We start from the raw sequence: 22,956 nt of genomic DNA on the forward strand, positions 1-22,956 counted from the left end.
GAACAGTAACACTGTTATGACATTCGGAGTCTGGAAATTTATCACAATTGTTAGCAGAATATCGAACAAGACAATCTAGGCGACTTGCCTCCACTCAGGTGCATCAAGAGCGTTGAGCGATAATGGTAATGATAAACTATTTGTTTACAACTTGAATTGACTATTGTGGCCGACGTGATGTGAATGAACGTGACTTTGGCTCAGGTCGCGTACCCACGTGCTTGATGATATCATTAACGATACTCGGCGGGCTAGCCCAATGCAACTAGCGCCTCCGTCGTTAGTCTGCTGAATAAGTTGCTGACAATACCTTCATCAGCATCAAAAATCAATCCACAGCGACTAGCCCAATGACTATCAGTAAGTTAAAAATCAACAAAGAAATAAATCTCAAATCAATAAGTAATCATTTCCTCATCTTCATGTAAAGTATATCTTTTTTCATCTCTCATATTCCAGCAAACGTGCCAGAAGTCTATATATGAAGCTCTTCATTCTCTTGTCCTCTATTTTCATTGCATCAATTTCAATACTCTTCTACAACAGTAGTACTCCACTATCACAGATCTTTCAATTGTTCACGAACAACAGATCAGCGATCGATATACAAACAGCCTCGCTTACAACTCAATCTTCTATGAGCACATCATCTGCTATTAAGTCAACAATGTCTAAAGCACTTTCACACGCTAAAGTTACCCCTCGAAGATCCTCTGCTCGTGGTCATGCTGATCATGGATGGCTCAACTCGTACCATACATTTAGTTTCGCAAACTACTATGACAGCCAATTCCAAAACTTTGGGAGTTTGCGAGTTCTCAACGAAGATCGTGTCGCTGGTGGCACAGGATTCCCTACGCATCCTCATCGCGATGCCGAGATCTTCAGTTATATTCTGAGTGGAGAATTGACTCACAGAGATAGTATGATCAAGAAGGGAGCTGAGGGAAAAGAGGGAGATGACTTCTACAGAATGAAGAGAGGTGATGTTCAGTTCACAACTGGTGGAAGTGGTATGTTCACAACTTCCTTGGATGATTAGAATTTCTGCTAACTAGATACTCCGCAGGCATTGCTCATTCGGAACAAAATGAATCAAAGGAGGAAGTCCACTTCCTTCAAATCTGGGCCCTTCCCTGGGCTAGATCACTCACTCCGCGATACCATACAAAAACTTTCTCTGAAGATGCTAAGCGATCAGCGTTCTTGCCAATTCTCTCACCATTGAAAGCTGGTCCCGGTGCTTCTGCAGAAGAGGAAAAAGCTGCAGAACCAACACTCCCAGATACTATCCCTATACATGCCAATTTTTTCATGGCTGCTGGAATCATTGGAGTAGACAAAAGGTTCAAATGGACCGTTGGTGGAGGGGCAACAAAGAGTTCCGAGAACAGAAAAGTCTATATCCACGTTCCCATGACCAAGGGAGGCAACGCAAAAATTAGACTGGACGGTAGAGAAGGAGCTGTTCTTTCAGAGGGTGATGGAGCATTCGTCGAAGGTGTCAAGGCCGGAGATATTCTGGGCGTCGAAAGCATCGGCGAGGCCGAGGCGGAAGTTATTGTGTTGGACAGCGATTAGACGTTTTCTATTTGTAAATTCCGGCTTGTATATATTGATACCTATTTAGCATGCATTTCAAGATCTTACTTCTTTTGATTGCCTAAAGTGACAAGCTCTCAGTGAATTCAGTGACCTCAGCGTTACAGCACATATTCCAGAGTGCTCTGTTGGAAAAATCTCAGCCTCTCATATCCTCTACGATAATCGCAGGGTTTGAAAACTTCAGTTTTCTGTTGGTGACCAGAATTATTGTATGCTATGTAAAATATGTGCAGGGAAAATGGCATGTATTATCATTCTGCGAGAGATACTTAGGTTAGCTAGGAATGCTGGGCAAAGAACTGATGTGTACAACTACTTAGCAATCAACTGTCGGAGTTATAGAAACTTCATCATCAAAAATTGTTGTACAGTCTGATGTGAAAAATGATGCACTTTGTACCAGTATGTACACCTTTGACATAGCAATGAAAGTCCGAATTTTGGCAAAGGATCAATCCTTCAGACAAATTCAGCTGACTGCAAAGGCGAACTTTTGTCTCAACTTCCCCACACTTATAGTTTCGACTCGTTCTTGCCCCATACAGGCATATCCAATTCTGTTGTGCAAAGAATAAAAGTGTCCTTCAAACTCCCAACCCTATGTCTGTGATTTACTTCCTGATAATCTTCACTAGCCAACATATCTGCAAAATGTTCAATACTCGGATAATGTGCCACGGCAACTTCATCCCATTCACCTCTTTCTTTTGAGTCTCCCTCATGTATCACAGTTCCCACTATTTTGGCAATCCCACCTCGTTTTGAACCAATGGATTTTGCAAATTCGGCTCCATATTTCAAATATTCTTCTTTGAGCCCAGGTTTGAATGCTAGGAGATTGAACATAGAAACCGCACCTCGCCCTTCTTGGTTTCTATAAGTTTTGATCCATTCCATTAATGGAGGAGATAGCTCGAGGGATTGAGCTGAAGCTTTTTCGCGAAAGTTGTTCAAGCTTCCTGTTAGGGGCGGTGTGTCTTCAGGTCGTGGATCAAGCAGTCTTCTATTCTTCGACGCGAAATCATGGAGTAATCGTGAGGGTATTCCTGCTGTCACCTGCCATTGATGAAGGATAAGCTTTTGTAGTGAGGCTGGAAGAATGTCTGTATTGGGCAAGATCATCAGAATATCCCAATGGATATTACGTGCGATAAGTGGGTCGATCGAAATCGATGTCGGAAGAACGATCCAACGCATAACCCGCCCAATTGTGAGTGGGGTGAGAGAAGTCGTTGAAAGGGCTGAGAGGAAATCGGTAATGGTGACGGAGAGAGAAAGTAGATGAAGTGTGCAGGCTGGCATGTTTGCTGTGTTGTATGAGTAGATTGAATATAGTAGGTATGTGCCACTGATTTGTATTATGCACCTCGTATGGTATGTTTGAGGGGACGATGATACAATAAAGGGTATTGAAGACAATGAAGGGAGATATCGAAGTTACCTAGTAGTAGGATGAAAATGCGTCGCGGAACTCATCATAACAAGCCCAGTTCAACGGTGCGATGCCGATGCCCCTCACTTGATAAGGCCTAAAATTCAAAGAAACCGAGGCACAGACAGCCCCTTCATTTTCAGCTGTTCTTTTCCCAGCTGTTCTTTTCCCAGCCCTTCAAGCAATTCAATCAAGAATCAACATCAATCCATTGAGTCTGAAAGCTTAATGAATTCTCTTCTTAATTGCATACCGATATAGCTTCAAGCAAATTGAGATGATGGACAATCAATGGACCAAAGTAGTTGATGTCTGTGTGTAAAGTATATATACTAAGAAAGCATCTCATGATGAAAGCTACTAGGATCAGTATCGATGGAGCTAATCACGGTTATCACTAGGTCAACGAATAGGAAAAGTTCCCTTCATGTCAATAATAATCATGGCTGGTCTGGAACTCGTGTTTATCGTGTTTATCGTGTTTATCGCCAGAACGGGGCTGGAGACTGGGTCACACTAATGTTTTCATGAAGATGTTTTGTATCACTTACTGTTCAATAGAGACGAATATTACATCTGAACGACGGTAGATTTCAATTGAAACCTGACTGACAAGAGGGCTGGCGTAAGGAGAATCAGTGCTGAGCTGCACAGCTCTCCACTCTCAATTCGAAATTCTTACTGGCGACAGTAATGTGATTGACTTCGACAAGTAGAATAGCCTCCGTCAGCATTTCTATTTTTCAACCTTCATTCTCAGATTCATTTTCAGACTCAGATTCAGATTGAGATCCAGCATGAAACCCGATTTATCGCCTGTCCTTTGGACATTGATAAGTCTCACAACTATCGCAAATTCACAGTCCTTACCATATAATCCTACCACGATACTTCTTCCATCGAGCGCAAGCCAGAGGAACGACACTGCATTCATCTTTCTCGTTGCCTCCGAATCAGACACTCGACCTGAGTTTTTATCTCTGAACATATCTTCAACCTTATTCGCTTCGAATCTTACATTAGAACCCTTCACACCTAATCTTTCGTTTCTCGACAACAATACTGCTTTTATACCTACGATTGGGACGGACGGCGAGATTTCGTTGCTTACTGGTTCTTGTTCGGAATCTGCCAGCACTGAATTATGGACTTATACACCTGGAAACGAGGCGGTCGGGAATGGGACATGGGCGAAAGAGACAACTATTGTGGCCAGCGATGTCTCCTCTGCTGGTCGCGCCGGCGCGCATTTTTTGTCGGGTGGATTCCAATTTTCTACATTAGTCAATGCAAATGCTTCATATACGGATATCTATATCTATGGTGGCATGTGTCCCAGTTCCTCGGCGAATACATCGACATGGCAATCGGACGCCAACTATACGAACCATATGATGCGAATATCACCTGGATCGACAGATTCGTACAGTTTGGATTTAACTACTAATAGAGGAGCACCCGTTTCTGAGGCAGGATTTACCATTACTCCTTTGCTTCCCGCGTATTCGAATGCTTCGGGGATTATGACACAAACTCAGAATTTTATACTTCTCGGTGGACATACACAAGGCGCATTTATAAACATGAGCCAAGTCGCTATTTGGAGTCTACCCGAGGAGAGCTGGAGTTTTGTCACTGTCAACCCACCATCCTCAACAGAGAGTTCCAATACAGAACTAATAGTAAAACACTCAGTAACCAGTGTCGATAGTCGTTCAGGGCATACGGCAATTTTGACAGAAGATGGATCCAAAGTCATTGTTTTGGGCGGATGGGTTGGTAACGTTAACCAAGCTGCCGATCCACAATTTGCTATATTGGAACTTGGGACGGGCTATGGAGGAACTGGTAGATGGAAATGGTCGGTACCTGCGGATCAGCCATTCGGAGATGGTATCTATGGGCACGGTGCAACAATGCTTCCTGGAAACGTTATGATGGTACTAGGTGGATTTAATATAACAGCCGCCAAAAATATGAAGAGAGCTGTTGATACAACTGTTCAACCCGTGTTTTTCAATGCTACGAGTTCCACTTGGATTTCGAACTACACCAATCCAGCATATATCGCGGCTAGCGCGCGAAGCAGTTCTTCTTCGTCCTCGGGTTCCTCGAAAGTCGCCCTGGGCGTAGGACTCGGATTGGGTATCGCTGCATTCATCGCTATCGTTGCAGGACTTATTTGGTGTTTGATTCGCTGCAGGAGGAGGCGTAGAGATTCGAGATATGAGAGGAGGGAAAAAGACCTCCGGTCTCTTGGCTACAACGCAGCCACTGCATATCCAGGCACACAAGAAATGTATCAAAATCATTATTATGACTCGGGAAACGCCGCGGGAGGATATGAGAGCCTTTATGCTGGCGAATACGGCGCGGGAGATATTGGCTCTCCCACGCTTCAACCTCGGCAAATACCGAGGAAAGCTGTACGAAACAATCGAGGTCTTTACCAGCCTGCTTCGACCTTCGACCCTGGTTCAGTGGCTGGGAATGCTAGATCGGCCAATATTGGAGCAGCTGGACCTATACATCCAATATACGAAGCAGACGAGGATGCTGATATAATTTCCCCTATTGAAATTGGTATTGCTCTTCCATTCGAAGAAAGTGACGCTTACTTTGGTGCGAAGCGACCATCGGATCCATTTAAAGATCCAGTCACTCAAAATTATTCGGTACCTGTACAATCAAACAGTCAAAATGTCACCATGCCTGTCTCAGAATCCCCAGCGCAAGAACGAGAACGTGAGATCGAAGCATGGGTTGCAGACTGGGCGGCTGCAGATGCCCTCCTTCACGCTCAAGCCAGATCTCATTCAACTGTTGGGAGAAATTCTCCTTCTCGACGAGCAAACTTAATTACAGCGACTGGTCCAGCCTCTGTTTCAGGAGAACTTTCTGAAGATAACGCTCGAACAGCCAGTAACCTTAGCGAGCAAAGTATGGCCCCTACCGCTGCTACTTTAAGTCGGTCAGGATCCAGTTCCCTGGGAACAAGATCAAATTCACTTCGAGGCTATTTAACATACGCAATGAACACCATAAGTTTAGGAAATGCTACTCTGGGTCCGATGCCCGACAGCCCTGTCGCACAAAATGCTCAGATTTGTCCTCCGGGGAGTTCCGGCAGCGAAAATACCGGTTCAACTTACACCACCGCCCATACGCACTCTAGCTTTCCTACCCTTCAGGCAGAAGCAGCAACATTACTCCCTCGTCCAGAGCAATTCATCGACCGGGGACTTCCGTCTCCTACTGAATCTTCTTCCAAATCAATACCGCACACACCCACTAGGACAGCACATGATTATCTCGGCAGTCCATCAAAGAACAAGCATATAGGTCTTGGTAGACGTGGATGGCTGGGAAGTCTGCGTAAAGCTTTCAGACCTGAAGGTGATGCCGCGGCGGAATCTAATCTTGCAGATCAAGAGCCACTTCCTCTTCCAATTGGTGTCGATAACTCGCCAAGAAGAACGGTGAGCGCTGGTGCGGCTTTATGGAGGAGGAAACAGGGTAGAGGGGACTGGGAGGATAGTGAGAAGATCGGTACCAAGCGTGGAAGATCTAGTTCATTTGTTAATGGCGGGGGTCGGTCCAATGTACAAATTGGAAGGACTGGTGAAGCTCGCGGGCTTGTAAATGGGATTGCTGAAGATGATGACGAATGGGATATTGAAAGAGCAATCGAGGATCGGGTAGTGCAGGTTATGTTTACAGTACCTAAAGAGAAATTGCGCGTCGTCAATCATGATGTTCGTGAAGATTTGAGCGAAGGAGGGAGCATGAGAGGAAGAAATATGGGAGCGAGCGGAAGCGGAACTCTAAGTCGAACTCCTAGTGATATCTTGAGTATAGAAGAGGGCAATAAATTAGCTAAAACGGAAAGCGCCGAAAGCGGTAGGAGCAAGGGACGGGTGAAAGGCAAAGGAAAAGTGTCGGAGTTGGTGGAACTGCTCGAGGGTCGTAGTAGTCCTGAGCGTCAGTGAGTTTGTATTTGTATGCTGCGGGTATGATGTGTACGATTGATGTTTATATGCGATTTAGGGCATGATTATGACCCTCGTTTGAATTTTAGCGGCATTGGGTATGAGAGGTGGCTCGGTTCTGTCCACTTTTGGGCACTAGAAATGCGTTTCTCCTGGGATGATTTGTGCTTAAGTTGGAGACTACATACCCATTGGACAAGATTCTGCTTTTGAGGTGCATGATTGAGATTTTCCATCTGTCAGTCACTACTAATATATCGTTCATGTATGTAATTAAACCTATGACATTTGGAATTAAAATTTTGTATTTAGATTCGTTTTAGGTCTGTAAGTGTGATTGTGAGATATTACATTTTTGAAACAGTCCCAAGAAGGCTGAACTTTGAGAATCCAACAGTTTGAGGTGAATTGAGTAGTATCATCCAACTTCAAATTGAGTTCTAGTGGAACAATTTTTGATATCAGAAAATCTCCAGCTGCCTGCGGCTTCCGAGGCTCAACGGCAAGGTGCCATACAAGCTTTATCTGCAAGTAAAATGATTCACATGCGCTTCTCATAAAGTCTTAGAAATAAGCAACAGTGAATATGCATATGGAGATGAGCCTCTAAAGTCAAAGAGTTTGATATTGTCAACTTCTCATTCACTTCACGAGAATTCTTGGGAAAGGAAGAACTTGGAATATATAAAACACGCATGTAATTCCCTGTTCTCTACTGTGGAATATGATGTAACAATAGAAAGACGTAGTTGATTTCCAAATTCCGTACAAAAACCATACTAACCTGTAATTTGAGGCTTTTGATATCATGACGGTGAACCAGATTGGCAATATTCTACAATGAATTCCCATTCACCTTCTTGATAGGCCAATGTATGAGCCATAATCTCAATATCATTCACTTTCCACCTAGCGCCAAATTGTACCGCACCATCGCCAATTTCTTGTTTATAAGCCTCCAAAAGTTCCCTATCTGTCTCCCCTTTTTCTCACACAAACAACTTCAGAACTGAAAACGAAAAGTCAAATTTACAATACCATCACTTTCGTTTATCAACCACTACAAATAAACAACCTTCTTACTCAGATCACATCTCTCAAAAGTAGTCATTATGTCTATCATTCAGAAATCCATCATGTTCGCCCTCTTCTTTGTCGCACTTGTTCTCCCAGTCAGCGGCGCTGGTCAAGTCGTTCGTGGTGTTGCATGGGCCACTGAGTCAACCACTTGTAGTATGGCCTTTTACTATTCATGTTATAATCTTAAGGATCGAAATACTGACAACTTATTTTTTATAGCCACTGGCCCTGTCGAGACGCTCGTTCCCATCGTCCTTCCATCCTCTGCTCCCGCTTCCGAGACGACTGCTTACACATCCTCTGCTCCCGTCGAAACTCTCGTCCCAACCATTGTTCAAACTTCTCCATACCCTCCTTCGATTGCCGACACCACTGCTTACAGCTCATCTGCTCCTACCGACACCCTCGTTCCAGTCGTCATCACCTCGGTTCCAGTCACCAACACTCTTACCAGCACTCAAACAACCAGCTCCCTGGAAATACTCTCCCCAATCCCCAGCACTTCTGCTTCCGGTTACCCTTCAGTTTCCCCTAGCGTCGTAACTGGCACATACGCCAACTCCACCTCCGTTGTTCCATCCACAACTCTCACCAGCACCACTGCTTCCACCACCATCAAGACTTCGGCTACGAGCTCTGGACCAGCTAGCAGCACTAGCAGCACTGTTGTTCACACCGGTGGAGCCATGGAGGCCAACACCATTTCAGGTGGCTTGCTCGCTGCTGCCTTTGCAGCTGCTTATTTCATGTAAAGCAACAATGCTATGCCATGAGTTGCGGTTGGGGAGGATAGTTCACTTGCCTATATGGTGGAGGAATTAATACCATTCGGAACATTGGGAAGCAAGTTTCTTTTGTATTGCGTTGAGGGATGGCGTACATTGTGCGTCAATCAGGGAAGGGATGGTCTTATGAAAACAATGTGTATAATAAATAGAGTAGTTACAGATGGTATCCTTATGATACACATTTGTTTCTACATCTATCTCGCACATTAGTCCTCTGAAAATAAACAACTCTGTTTACTTAACATGATTTCATATCAATTGCATACGTGAAGTGAAGTTCATATGTGAAATCTATCTTACACTACTCCTATAAGGCCTACCACATACAGAGTCTCAAGTTCTTTTTCAACAGAACTTGATTGCTTTGAAGATCTCTTACGTTCTCCTGCGGCCATTCCTGCAACTACAACCATGTCAATCACACTTCAACTAATCTAGTATCTGCATATTCGCGGCAACGCCCTAAAAGGCCGGTGTTAAGTAACCATATCTTCAACCGCTGTCTACCCCACGTTGAACCCCTACACCAATAACAATTTCCCCATCCCATCCCATCCCATCCCATTCCCTCTCACCCATAACCACCCATCAATAGCAAACGCCAGCAATCTTCACAATCCCAAATTTTCCACACCTCCGCGCATCTCAGACCGCATCTCCGTCAGCGTAGGACGCGGACACTCTCGGTTCGTTCGTGCTCAGAAACCTCACACGCAACCCGGAGATGGCGCTCTATTTGTGATCTTCTCCGACGCGGCAGTTCTCGCCCTGCAAGTGCGGGGTGCGAGTTGAGAAGGACCTATTTGGGTTTTTGCGGGGGTGGGTATCATGTGTGCGGGTGTGTTTTTTTTCTAAGATATGGGGTTTTTGATGGAGAGATGGGATGGGATGGGTGAAGGACCGATTAGCTGCTTGTGCGGCTGGCTTGGGAGGGGTGCTTGGGGGTTGCAGGATCTGGGTGATGGTTCAGGAGCGAGATGGATAGGGGATTTTGACACGGGCTCTGTTGATCAGGGACTAGTAGGTGCAGGTTCTGACGTCTTGGCGGTTGGGACTATTGTCTGTCTGAGAGGAAGATATTGGGAATGGGTAGATGAGGTTGAATAGGAATAGTTGAGATTTTCTTGAGATTTTTCCTCTGGTTCTGGTTCTGCTTTTAATGCTTAGAAATGTACTGTTTGTTGTTTTCATTCCTGTCTGGTAGCTTCACACCGTTCTAATTTCTCATAGCAATGGTCAGACTTCATTACTTTCCACCATACTAATCATGGGAGCTAAATTTATGGCTATAGAGGTTTACTTGGAGATGTTTAGCGACGTGTAAACCACTTACATATGATTAATCTTCAATAATGCTTTTCACATACTGCAGAGTTCAGATATTACCGGCTTGGCGTAATATGATTCTCCTGTTTTTTATCATCATCAGTTAATCATCAGTTTAACCTAGGCTCCAGACCTTACAGTGCCTATGATCTAAGTGTGAATTGGAAGTTCTTACATTATGTATAGATTCGGAGCTTGCATTGAGCCTTTGCTAAGTTCTACACAAGAACTATAAAGGAGAGCTAAAAACCCTATGGCCTTTGAAAGAACAAGTTTATCTTCTTTCTTCCTTTCCAAGTGTCCTGTATAGAAAAGCCATCGAAGGATTTACATTATGACAATGTCAAGATCTTTTAGCATTCTATATATGCTAGCAGCAGCCAATTTGGCATCTCTAGTAAATGGTCATGGATATATGAACATCCCCTCTAGTCGAACAAGCATTGGCCATTCAGTAAGATCCCTTAACTCAATCTCTCTTCCCATATTAACAATCCAAGGTTGGCATCGACACATGTCCCGAATGTACTATTCTCGAGCCCGTCACCTCATGGCCTGATCTCGACGCCGCTCCCGTGGGACGCAGCGGTCCCTGCGGCTACAACGCTCGCGTGAGCGTCGACTACAATTACCCCTCCACAAACTGGGGCAACAGTCCCGTGACCACCTACACCGCCGGTCAAACGGTCGACGTACAATGGTGCGTGGACAACAACGGAGACCACGGCGGCATGTTCAGCTGGCGCATCTGTCAAGACCAATCCATCGTGAACAAATTCATCACTCCGGGCTACATCCCTACCGATGCCGAAAAACAAGCTGCGGAAAATTGTTTCGACGCCGGTTTACTCCCCTGTACCAATGTCACCGGCGCAACCTGCGACTACAACGCAGATTGCATACCCGGCCAAGCATGTTATCGCAACGACTGGTTTACCTGCAAGGGTTTCAATAGCGGGACGCGCTGTCAAGGTGTGGATGGCTCCGCGCTCGGGTCCTGCTACACGTCTATCGCGGGCGGATATACCGTGACCAAGAAAGTCAAGATACCCAACTACGCATCGAACCACACGCTCATTTCTCTGAAGTGGAATTCTTTCCAAACGGGCCAGATCTATTTGACCTGCGCCGATATCGCCATTGTTGGTTCCGGCAGTGGAGGCGGCGGCTCCCCGACAACCACGAGCAAAACATCTTCTACCTCCACCACCCTCAGCACATCCACCAAACCTACCACCAGCAGCAGCAGCGCCACAAGCAAAACCACAACCTGTGCCTCCATCCCCTCCCTAATCCCCATAACCTTCAACACCCTCACGACCACGAGCTACGGCCAAGCCATCAAACTCGCCAGCTCTGTCGGCGCCCTCGGGAACTGGGATGCATCTGGCGCCGTCACCCTCTCAGCCGCCAACTACACGAGTGCAAATCCGTTGTGGACGGGAACCGTGTTGTTGGCGCCCGGACAGGTGGTGCGGTACAAGTATGTGAATGTGGGGAGTGGCGGGACGGCGACGTGGGAGAGTGATCCGAATCGCGTGTTTACGGTGCCCGCGGGTTGTGCGACGAAGGGGTCTGTGGGGGATACGTGGAGATAGAGCGGAGGGGGAGAGAGGGAATGCTGGGTTGGGTTGGGTTGGGGGAGGGATCTCGTCACTAGTGATCTGTGGGCATGCAATGCAATGCGGATGTTGAGATATTGTTATCTCATTTGATTGTAAAAATTCTGGACTCGTTATATTTTAGTTGTGAGAATAAAACTCTGAATTCCTACAAAACACTAAAGAGTCAAGTCTTAACAGAAAGCAAACACGTGCAGATATATATCTTTCAATGACATTAGCTAGATACATAGGATCTCAAACTCTGAATATCTAGCATCGCTCTTATACAAACAATTAAACAGCACATCCTAAGTTCTGGGGCTTCTCAAAAATCCCACCACACCTCCACACCAACCTACCAAGTCTCCCAATCTCGCACCTTCATTCTCCTGTTGTGTCTTCCATTCCATGACTGCATTTCTCAGCTCCTCGCTACTAGCTACTTCCTCGTTGTGTAATTTTAAGAATACAGCCATCCATGCTTGTACCAATTCGTAATCTCTCTTTTGTGAAAGACGTGAAGTAAGTGCATGGATAAAGTGGATCAATTCGTTGGAAGTGGGTGAGAGGGAACGGATTTCAAGATCAGCGGCGGATGGAGAGAGAGTTTTGAGATGATCGATGAATGGTGTGTCTGTGACATGTTAGCATAATGATAGGTAAACGAGAGAGGAAAAGGGGGGTTTGAAACTTACAATCACCTGACTCGCCGCCAGATCGGAGAGTCACTGTAAAGGAGCGTTCCGAAGCAATGCGGTCGAGTTTCATGATGCGTGATCTTTCGGCGGCGCTATCTATCGATTTTTCTTCTTGAGTTGATGGACCTGCCGCGGAGTCGATTGATGGAAGGAAGAAAGGTGCCTTTTCTGGCAATTTTGGTGCTTCTGTGGGCTTGTTACGGGCTTTGATAAGATCTAGATGAATCAGAGTCTGCCATCTACTCTTTGGAACTACACTGAGAGTCATCATATCTTTGCTTAGTTGATCCAGCGACAAAGCAGGTGCGGCATCCTCAGTACTCTCATCCTCATCTTGGAATGCGCCATCAATGACATTATGGCCACCCTCACCGGAAGCAGTTGGTGCTGTGATAGAAGCAATTTCTTTCTCGGAAATATGTCGAGTAGGAACATGTGTGAAAAGAGTTTTGTTGTTCCAGAGATTGACCCCAACTTGTCCCGTGCATGTCGTGGCCAGGAATTCTCCTGTACCAGAAAAGGCGAGTGCAGTGCATTGAGTTTCCATTCGCATTGCATCAATTAAATGGCCAGTAGGAAGATCCCAAACTCGAACCACGCAGTCTTTCGAGGCTGCAATGACCCATCGTCCATCATTGGAAAAGCACATGTCATTGATACTCCCTTGGCACCCCCATAATTCTCTGATGGTTTTCTTGGTCTCGATGTCAACAATTCGAATAGACAAATCATCACACGAGACAGCAATGAGATCGTTCGGCGCATGGTATCTCATTCCTGTGATAGATACCATCGGGAACCAATCAATCTCATCAACAAGGTTACCAGTTCCAAATTCCCAGAATTTAATCTTACCATCGAGAGAGCAACTGATGATATTGCGGTTCAGTGAATCAACAAACACACCCGTTACCGCTTTTCTGTGTTTACCAAGTCCAGCTTGAAAGTTTTTTACCGTCTCGGAAGATATCTCCTTGCCAGTCTCGGCAGCCTGTAATTGCTGAATTTTCAACTTTCTTGCTTGGGCCGGTGTAAGTTTTGACGGGTATCGTTGTCGGTGAAGACCAGATTGAAGGTTAAACATATCAAGTCCACCAGTTTCTGATCCAACAACCGCGAAGGTGCCACATGGACTGATAGCAACGCTTCGAACATTTCCGCCATCACCAGTCTCAAATACCCATCGTCCCGCCTTCTTCCTTCCCCAAAACCACGTCCGGGCGAACTTGTCATCTTTGTGACCAGTGACCACGCTTTCCCATCCTGTGACCCCACTTGCTGTCGCGTCTGTACCCTTCTTTTGCAGATGGCCCTTCTGCCAAATCGCTCCGGTTCCAGGATGTGCGCCCATTCCACCGTCTCGATTTAATGACGATGCCAGACACACAATCTCGGGTGCCTTAAGATCCTCAAGGGTCGTACTAGGCTCATTTGCCAGTGTAGATTGGGCTAGGATACCCATTTTCTTCGCCTTCTTTCGTATGTTTCCTTGGCTCAATTCGGTACTTTGTCCATCCTTTCGAAGACTCCATCCCCACAAGCTTCGATCTTTACCAGCACTTAGCAACCATTTTCCACCTGCATCCGCACCATCTGCATCGGTAGGTAAAAATTGAAGGTGCGTGACTGGCGCAGCGTGCCCACTGCGCGAGTGCAAAATTCGGGGTATCGGGGAGTAGGGCGTTTCATCGAAGATCCAAGATTTCAAAGAGTTATCCAAGCCGCTGGTGACCAGGACAGGCTGCCCAGAGAGAAATTCGGCCTTGCTCAGGCCTCCACTGACTGTCGCGCCAGAGTCGGAAGGTGGATTATGGGCACCTCGAAGAACACCCATAACTCTGCCACCCCCATTAAGATCCCAGAATGTCACATCGCCATTGTCGGGTCCTGCAGTAGCCATTACACCGGGCTTCTTACCATCCTCCCCAGCTCCAAGATCATCTGTCCGGAAAGATATCGAAGTGATGGTGGACTCAGATCCGCCATTGAGATGGATGACCGTCTTATCTGCCCGCACATTATGAATTATTAGAGGACCTTCGGAGTATGCGATTGCCAGAAGAGACAATGCTGGTGTAGGTTGTAGAGCGGTTACAGCTCCACAGTTTGGACCTGGTGGTAAAAGGGTGTAAATCAGTTTTCCGGAGCTGACATTCCATATCTCAACTCCACCGTCTCTTCTTCCGGCGAATATTTTATTCAGATACGTTGGCATATTACAGATCCCCCCGGTAATCTCGTTTCCACCTTTCTGCGCCGCGGTAGTGTGCAAAGTCGTATAATGTTCGTATGTCGAGGTTTTCCAGACTTCTATCCTGGTTGAGCAGCATCCTACTATCCATGTGCCAAAGACCAAAATCTGCTTGATTGGCTCCTTTAGATCTGCGGGGAGTGGTATTTCCTCAATCCTCTTTCCTCTCTTGAATACGCAGAGACCCTGGTTACCATCTTCGTCCTGACCTCCCCATGCTGCGAAGACTTTATCTTTCCATGCTAATGTGGCGGTTATATCTGCTGGTGTTCGTGGTCTGGTGAGAAAGACTAGGCTGAGTCCTCTTTTGAGGTCGTACGTTTGTAGACATCTTCCTACAGAGGTTGTGATTTGAAATGTGGTTTTGCCGAGTGGGATCGAAGTGAAGGGGACGGCAGTCGAAGATACTAAACCAATTGTCTTATTATAGAAGTCAGCAATATGGTCAATTGGGAGAAATGAGAGGACAAACACGAAATGGAGTAAAGATTCTCGATTCCCTCAAAGTTTTCTTGGGCGCATCAGCAACGTCCAATTTCTGTCTTTTTACAATTGGACCATCTTGAACATTAGTAGCAAGCGATGAAGGCATCTTAGAAAGTCGCAACAGTATTTCCAATATCAAATGCGCTTGCTTGTTGTTTGCGCCGCTGTTCTTGACGTTAACCAATATGATCAAAAAAATCAATATTTCTGTAGTATGGTGGACTTTTTTTTTTTCTTTCACCATGTAATCAATTAATCCCTGTACCTATCTGTACTAGACTCATGTTACTGGTACATAGACATGAGTGAGGCGTGGGGAAGAGCCGGGCCCCAGCTATCTATCGGTCCATCACTAGAAACAGCCTTATCGTAGAGGTAAGACAGCGATAATTACCTAGGTATGGATTGTTATTACTGTCAGCCACTGGCTTACTTCGGAGTAGGTACCTTTCTACATCTGTACTCACTCCCTCCTTCACTCAGAACATAACATAATATAACATAACATGACATAACACCCACCCACCGGTGACCCATACCTACATCAGTTCCCCAATATATGAGTGAATATTATCTTCTCCTTACAGTACCTAGGTACCTCCAGCTACCTTTCTACCTTCCTACCTACCTTCCTACCTAGGTAGATATCTAACTCTCGTCTCACACATCTTTGTCGATGCTGTCTAATCGATGCCATCTCATTCGTCGTCTTATCCTTTGAATTTCCTTTTTCCCCCTTCTTGCCGCATTAATCGTCATCTGCCACGATAAGATTGTGTAACCTGGAAATATGAGAATATGTCTTTCTCTCCCTACCATTCACTTATTAACCTGCCAGCAGTCAATATTGGTAGATCTACAGTAGTATACCTAGGTCATGATTTGTTTGCTTTCTCATGTCAAAGTCCTGGTTTCAATTTCGCATTCACACGTCCTTCAAGAGCTTGACAGTAGTTTCCAAACTGCATACCTAACCCAACATATGCATATCTCAGATACCCGTGGACCTGCTGATAACACTTGCCCACAATCATGGCACAAGAAGGTGAGAGCGCAATGATGGAAACTAATGATCCTAGTACCGATAAACAGGCGGTCGGATTTTCAACATTCAACAAATCCAATTCTGCAAGCCAAGAAGCACAATCAACAAAGAATTTGAGTCCCAAACCTAAAGTGAGAAGGACTTCGCTCAGCTTATCGTCCGGCAGTGGCATTCTTGCGTCATTGAGCAGGAAAGGGAGGCACGCAGAACCATTGATACACACAGAACTCAATTCCGAACGAGCAAGTATTTCTATGCCACCATCTACAAGAACATTATCAAAGTCTAGAACATCTTCTACATACAGCCAAAGATCGCCGGCTGCATTGGCCGTTTTGGAAGAAAGCTTAAACTTAGAAGGCACAGGAACTAGTCATCAAGATTTTGCTGTTGAGGAATCTGAGCCCCTAAAGACGAATTTACCAATGGCAGAGGACAAAAACCCCCAAACAAATTTAACAATGGCAGATGATAACAAGAGTGTGCCTATACCGCTTCCTGAACCTACTCTTCGACCACGAGCATCCGTTAAGGAGATGGACGGAAAACGAATGTCAGTATCTTCAATGTACTCTTTAGCATCAGCCAGAGCAGGTGGTGTAATAAGTTCTGCTGCATCTGCAACTGGTTCTGAGAATGGAGGAACTACAAGAACGACTACAGCATCAGTCTCGTCAGTGAAGGGGCTTGGAGTATCTCCACCAGAAACTTCGAATATATCTGTTACAACTACTTCTGGCGGACCAAACGCACCAAATGGGCATCAACTTACAGCGAGAGAACCGCCAGCTCACGCTGCAGAGATAGCAAAACGAAATTCTGTTGCCAGAGGCGAGGCTCAACCACGACCTCAGCCCCCCCAAAGATCTAGGAGTCGAGCCAAGAGACGTTTCAGTGGTAGCACCGGCGCCAGCAGCCACAGCCCTAGCAGTGAGAGAGGCCTACATTTGAAAAAAGAAGATGAGAATAGGCCAGCACCTTGGGGCGTGATTGGAGTATGCGCTCTTGATATCAAAGCAAGAAGCAAACCTAGTAGAAACATCCTTAATCGCTTGATTTCAAAAGGCGAATTTGAGGTTGTCATCTTTGGGGATAAAGTTATCTTGGATGAGGAGGTCGAGAATTGGCCAATTTGTGATTTTTTGATATCCTTTTACTCAGACGGATTTCCTCTCGACAAAGCCATTGCGTATGTGCAGGCACGAAAACCATTCTGTGTCAATGATGTACCCATGCAGAAAATTCTATGGGATCGCAGAATCTGTTTGCGAATTCTCGACAAAATAAATGTGCCCACGCCCAAGCGTATAGAAGTGAATCGGGATGGAGGTCCAGCTGTCTTCACACCGGAGATGGCAAAACATCTGAAGGATACTACTGGTCTTGTCCTAGAAGGGCCCGAAGATGGAACTGGTGGCCAGATGGTGGCTCCCAAGACGGTTGAACTTATCGACAACGGGGACACTTTAAGTGTTGACGGTGTGCTATTGTCCAAGCCATTCGTGGAAAAGCCAGTCAGTGGTGAAGATCACAATGTCTGCATATACTATCCCCAAAGCCAAGGTGGAGGAGGTCGAAAGCTCTTCCGGAAGATTGGCAACAAGAGTTCTGAACATGTAGAAGATCTCACAATTCCTCGTGCCATATCCGAACCAGGAAGCAGTTATTTATATGAAAAGTTTATGCGCGTCGACAATGCTGAAGATGTAAAAGCATATACTGTTGGGCCAACCTTTTGCCACGCCGAAACTCGCAAATCCCCCGTTGTTGATGGCTTGGTCAGACGTAATACTCATGGCAAAGAAATCCGCTACATCACAGCTCTGACAAAAGAGGAATCCGCTATGGCCACTCAAATTGCTAACAGTTTTGGCCAGAGAGTATGCGGTTTCGACCTTTTGCGTGCGCAAGGAAAAAGCTACGTTATTGATGTTAATGGGTGGAGTTTTGTAAAAGACAATGAGGAGTATTATGAGCAATGTGCACGTATATTGAAAGATATGTTCGTTCGCGAAAAGCAAAAGTATACTGGACAATCACAACCCGTTAGTGGTGTAACGTCCCCTACTGACGGAACAATGAGTCCTACTACTATAAGAAAAGAGCCAGTACTCAAAGACAATCATCGGTCAGCCCTACAAAACATCCTTTCCAAATCACCTAGCATGACAAATATGCTTCACGGACATCTTCCTAATCATGGATCACATAGACTTTCAACTTCAGGTTCTCCTCAGCCTGGTAGCTCTGCTGCCCCAACTCCGAAGACCTCACCTCCACTAGTTGCGGAACAGGACACCTCAGCCATTCCTTCTGCCGAACTGTTGCCACCACCTGCAGTGCCTGGTCCCAGCGAAGTGCCCTCTGCTACGTCTACGGTCTCACACACACCTACGCCTACTCCTGGACAAGATCAGCAAACACTACCACCGCCAGCGCCTAAACATACGTGGAAGCTAAAAGGCATGGTATCTGTAATTCGACATGCTGATCGCACACCCAAGCAGAAATACAAATATACGTTTCACACCAAACCTTTTATCGATCTTCTTAAAGGTCATCAAGAAGAAGTCCTCTTAATAGGCGAAGCTGCGTTGGACAGCGTTATGCTTGCGGTTGATGCTGCAGCGTATGAGGGTATCGAGGATAAAGAAAAGCTGAAATCGTTAAGGAACGTTCTGGCGAAGAAAGGTGGATGGACAGGTACAAAAGTACAAATCAAGCCCATGTTCCGAAAAAGAAAGCCTGAGGAATCTCCAAATTCTGAGATACCACCTCCTGCACCAGAAGACCTTGCTGTAATTGATCCAAGTCTTGAACACTCCGATAAAGCAAAGACTGCTGCGAACTCGGAGAGAAGATCGCCCACTCGAAATGACTCGTTATCTGGCGTTACTTTATCTCGTATAACCGCAGCGGAGGAGAGCCTTGTATTGGACAAACTCCAGCTCATTGTCAAATGGGGTGGCGAGCCCACTCACTCTGCTAGATATCAAGCACAAGAACTTGGCGAAACAATGCGAAACGACCTTCAATTGATGAACAAGGACATTCTTGACGAAGTTCATGTATTCAGCAGCTCCGAGAGACGTGTAACAGCCAGTGCTCAAATATGGGCATCTGCTTTCACAAATCAAAAGGATTTGGCGTCAGATTTCATTACTGTTCGCAAGGATTTACTTGATGACTCCAACGCAGCTAAAGACGAGATGGATAAAGTCAAGAAGAAGCTCAAGACTCTGTTGAGACAAGGAATGGAAGCACCTCCTGAGTTTGCCTGGCCAGCGGATATGCCAGAACCATCGATTGTGCAGAAATACGTTGTTCACTTGATGAAATTCCACAGGAGAGTTATGCGTAACAATTTCAGCAAACTTTACGGAGGCGCCTCCACATCACTCAACGCAATTGTAAATCCTGGAGATAAGGAGAGCAAAGGAGCAGGTTCGGCTTTGTCACAAGCAAATGCTACGAGCAGTATTCAAGCTCGTTGGTGCTGTGGCGAAGATGCCGAGCTATTCAAGGAACGATGGGAGAAGCTTTTTAATGAATTTTCCGATCCTGAGAAAGTAGATCCAAGCAAGATCTCTGAGCTATACGATACTATGAAGTTTGATGCCCTTCACAATCGGCAATTTCTCGAATGGGTCTTCACCCCGAGCAAGAGCATTCTTGAGGAAGAAGAAATAGAGCTTGCTTGGGAAAAAGATCGATCTAAAAATTCAGAAAATGCTAAGGATGAGACTGTACCAGCGGAGAAGGCTGAAAGCAGCAGAACACTTCACCGACGCATGTTTAGAAGGAAGTCAGTATTGAATGGAAAAAATAGTGAAGAAGAATCAGTAAGTGTTTGCGTGAAGAGACCTTTAACTTGTTCAACTTGGCTAATACCACCAGTATTTCCGACTTTTCACTGGCAGTAGCCAAACGAAAGCTAAAACCGACGCTCGCTTGGAAAAATTGCGAGAATTGTATAAACTATCTAAAGTCTTGTTCGACTTCATCTGTCCACAAGAATATGGTATCGCAGATAGTGAGAAACTTGAGATTGGCCTTTTGACATCGCTTCCCTTGCTAAAAGTAAGAGCATATACAATCTCCATAGATCATTGGTCTAACCAGAATGTAGGAAATCGTCCAGGATCTCGAAGAAATGCAAGCCTCGGATGACGCCAAAGCATTCGTATATTTTACTAAAGAGTCTCATATTTATACACTTCTAAACTGTATTCTTGAAGGAGGCGTTGAAACGAAGATTAAACGAAGTGCCATCCCCGAGCTTGACTACCTCTCACAAATATGCTTTGAGCTCTACGAATCTGAGAACAAGACTCCTGTCGATGCACAAGATGTAGCTAAATATGCTTATAGCATACGTATCACAATCAGTCCAGGTGCTCACACGTTTGATCCATTGGATGTGCAGCTAGACAGTAAGCATAGTATTAGTTGTGCTCCGAGAAGAAGTTTAACAGCTCATGCCGATTGGAAATCTGTTATTGATACATTGAGAGCGAAGTTCCATCAGTACGTTCTGACCTATTTCAATCCATCTTATCTGCCGTGGCATTCTTCAAACAAACAAATACTAATCAGAACAAACAGAGTCAAACTTCCCAAGAGCTTCCTCGCGGTCAATCTGGCGGAATCACATACTTTCCACAAGAAAGAACTAGAGGGCGATTCTACTATTGCAGAGGTATTAAGTAGTGAAAATCAAGCCAATGGTGAGAATGGAGATGAGCATGGAGAGACAAATGAGTTGAAAGAAGAGGTCCCAGAAGCAACCAATGAAGCAAGTGCCGGTTCGGCTTTAGTTGCAGCACCATCTGGAGATGATTCAGATGTGAAAAGCCACACCGGACCCGTCTGATCGGTTGGTGGAGGATGGTAACAAATAGAATAGAATGTGGAAAGACATGGCGTACGTTAGTGTATTATTGTGAGTATGATACACTTGTGTATTATGACAGCGTAGAACAGCGAGTAGAAATCAAATACTAGAATTGTATCCGTACGTGACATTACTTGACATAAGCTCGCAACTTGACTATTGAACATCTGACTGGTTGATCATGGCATCGCGGGGTCGGCATTACCTCCGGTTGTATGGAATGTGAAAGATATGATGAGTCGTTTTCACTGGTCATTTCTAGGTATGGCATTGTGGCGTAGTAGGCAGTAGATGGAGAAGATGGAGTTTCGTGGGGTTACATTGCCATTTGATATGGTCTAGATGATTAGGTAGAGGCAAGGCTAGGTAGATACAAGTTCGAGTAGTGGTGCAGAGTACTTGTTCTCTTAAGTATGGCAGTATAGGAATTCCTCATTGGGTATATCTTCAGTTGTGCAGTGTTCTTGGTTGGATTGTATGAGTTAATGAAACCTGATCGTTTTTCGAATGTTGGATTGTAAAAATGCGCAATGCGAGATGTGAGGCATGAGCTTGAGATTGGATATAGGGAATGAATGGAATTTAGACGGCGACTACCAACACGAGAGGAGAGGTTGGTTGGATGAGGTAGATTGGAATTTTTGGCTTGCAAGTGATACACATACGATATCAAGAATTATTAACTATTGGGGATTTTATAGTCATACTATTCGATCTGTTCTAGACCTTCTGTTGTCCGTTCTGTAATCCATTTCAGCTACAAAATTACTGCCCAGTGCCCAGCCTATGCACAGGGAACAAAAATACTACCATTCCATCATCAAACGCTTACCTAAGGATACCACCCTCACTCAGCATCTGGAACACATACGGCTGTCGATGGCTCCGGCGCATGAATAGTGGCGTGATAAGTCATCGTGCATCGATTGATCCAGTGAACGAGTGGCAGATGGAGTGCCAGTCGAACGGGAGGGGAAAGGATAGAGGTTACAAGCCGGACGTTTGAATGGCTCGATGGTTTACAGATAAGCTTTGCATGATTACATGATGACATGATGACGTCCGTCCGTGTTTGGCAACGCATCGGGATCGCTCGCTCGGGGAAGAGGATGCGATGTGATGCGATGCTATGGGAGAGGAGATGGGTTGGGTGATGAGTGCTTGGCGGATTGGGGGAGGGGTGTATTTAGTATGTTTATGTTGGGTGCATATCTATGTACCGTATGATACTATGGGATACGATAGAAATGATATGGCGCATACGAGCCGTTGGGGACGAATTTATTCGGCCGCGCTGAGGGAGATGGAAAGGAGAGGGACGATGAAGTGCGGGCCGGATGTCAAAGAGCGGGTCGGCTATGAGACGGATGAAGGGGAATAAGTGAGTGTTGCGCATTTCACACACTACCGAGGTTGGTAGGTAGGGTAGGCATCCGTTAATTACAATTTTTGAGTTTTTGTATACCGATGCCCTTGCCTTCTCATATTTCATACCTACCTAGACGTACATGCGGAGTCACTTCTGATACTTTTGTGTTTCTTGCTTAAGCGCTATAGGCAAGGAGAATAATAGCTACGTGTGTACATGTAAAACTCATGTGTTGGTGGCTGAATGCTCTTTGCAATACATGTTTTCCATGCCGTAAGATACGGGTTCGGAATATCGTCTTCGTCTTTGGGATCAAAGGACATGTGAATTAAGTATGGTAGGTAGGCATGTAAGTAAATCTTGGTCTGGTCGACCGTCCACACGAAGCA

The 22,956-nt window shown here is 45.4% G+C and overlaps 7 protein-coding genes across 7 annotated transcripts; 5 read left to right on the forward strand and 2 right to left on the reverse strand.

Annotated features, from left to right (window-relative positions):
• Positions 1–355: 355 nt before the first annotated feature.
• Positions 356–1,883, forward strand: EAE97_010495 (uncharacterized protein). Its single transcript, XM_038881010.1, has 2 exons — positions 356–1,013; positions 1,070–1,883. Exons 1-2 carry the CDS (start codon positions 482–484, stop codon positions 1,579–1,581), a joined length of 1,044 nt encoding a protein of 347 aa, XP_038728128.1. The 5' UTR covers positions 356–481; the 3' UTR covers positions 1,582–1,883.
• A 235-nt stretch (positions 1,884–2,118) lies between these two features.
• Positions 2,119–2,907, reverse strand: EAE97_010496 (uncharacterized protein; the record flags this gene model as incomplete). Its single annotated transcript, XM_038881011.1, has 1 exon — positions 2,119–2,907. One exon carries the CDS (start codon positions 2,905–2,907, stop codon positions 2,119–2,121), a length of 789 nt encoding a protein of 262 aa, XP_038728129.1.
• A 927-nt stretch (positions 2,908–3,834) lies between these two features.
• On the forward strand, positions 3,835–7,026 carry EAE97_010497 (uncharacterized protein; the record flags this gene model as incomplete). The annotated part of the gene is made up of 1 exon (XM_038881012.1): positions 3,835–7,026. One exon carries the CDS (start codon positions 3,835–3,837, stop codon positions 7,024–7,026), a length of 3,192 nt encoding a protein of 1,063 aa, XP_038728130.1.
• Positions 7,027–8,047: 1,021 nt separating this feature from the next.
• EAE97_010498 (uncharacterized protein) lies at positions 8,048–9,136 on the forward strand. Its single transcript, XM_038881013.1, has 2 exons — positions 8,048–8,259; positions 8,326–9,136. The coding sequence occupies exons 1-2, from the start codon at positions 8,139–8,141 to the stop codon at positions 8,856–8,858; spliced, it is 654 nt and encodes a 217-aa protein (XP_038728131.1). The 5' UTR covers positions 8,048–8,138; the 3' UTR covers positions 8,859–9,136.
• Positions 9,137–10,560: 1,424 nt separating this feature from the next.
• Positions 10,561–11,818, forward strand: EAE97_010499 (uncharacterized protein; the record flags this gene model as incomplete). Its single annotated transcript, XM_038881014.1, has 2 exons — positions 10,561–10,674; positions 10,721–11,818. 2 exons carry the CDS (start codon positions 10,561–10,563, stop codon positions 11,816–11,818), a joined length of 1,212 nt encoding a protein of 403 aa, XP_038728132.1.
• A 314-nt stretch (positions 11,819–12,132) lies between these two features.
• Positions 12,133–15,365, reverse strand: EAE97_010500 (uncharacterized protein; the record flags this gene model as incomplete). Its single annotated transcript, XM_038881015.1, has 3 exons — positions 12,133–12,458; positions 12,520–15,193; positions 15,246–15,365. 3 exons carry the CDS (start codon positions 15,363–15,365, stop codon positions 12,133–12,135), a joined length of 3,120 nt encoding a protein of 1,039 aa, XP_038728133.1.
• A 227-nt stretch (positions 15,366–15,592) lies between these two features.
• Positions 15,593–21,341, forward strand: EAE97_010501 (uncharacterized protein). Its single transcript, XM_038881016.1, has 5 exons — positions 15,593–15,649; positions 15,703–20,146; positions 20,202–20,384; positions 20,434–20,831; positions 20,910–21,341. The coding sequence occupies exons 2-5, from the start codon at positions 16,292–16,294 to the stop codon at positions 21,175–21,177; spliced, it is 4,704 nt and encodes a 1,567-aa protein (XP_038728134.1). The 5' UTR covers positions 15,593–15,649; positions 15,703–16,291; the 3' UTR covers positions 21,178–21,341.
• The last annotated feature ends 1,615 nt before the right edge of the window (positions 21,342–22,956 follow it).

Source organism: Botrytis byssoidea, assembly GCF_014898295.1.
Source record: "Botrytis byssoidea strain MUCL 94 chromosome Unknown BBYS_028, whole genome shotgun sequence".
In the NCBI taxonomy this organism is placed as follows: domain Eukaryota; kingdom Fungi; phylum Ascomycota; class Leotiomycetes; order Helotiales; family Sclerotiniaceae; genus Botrytis; species Botrytis byssoidea.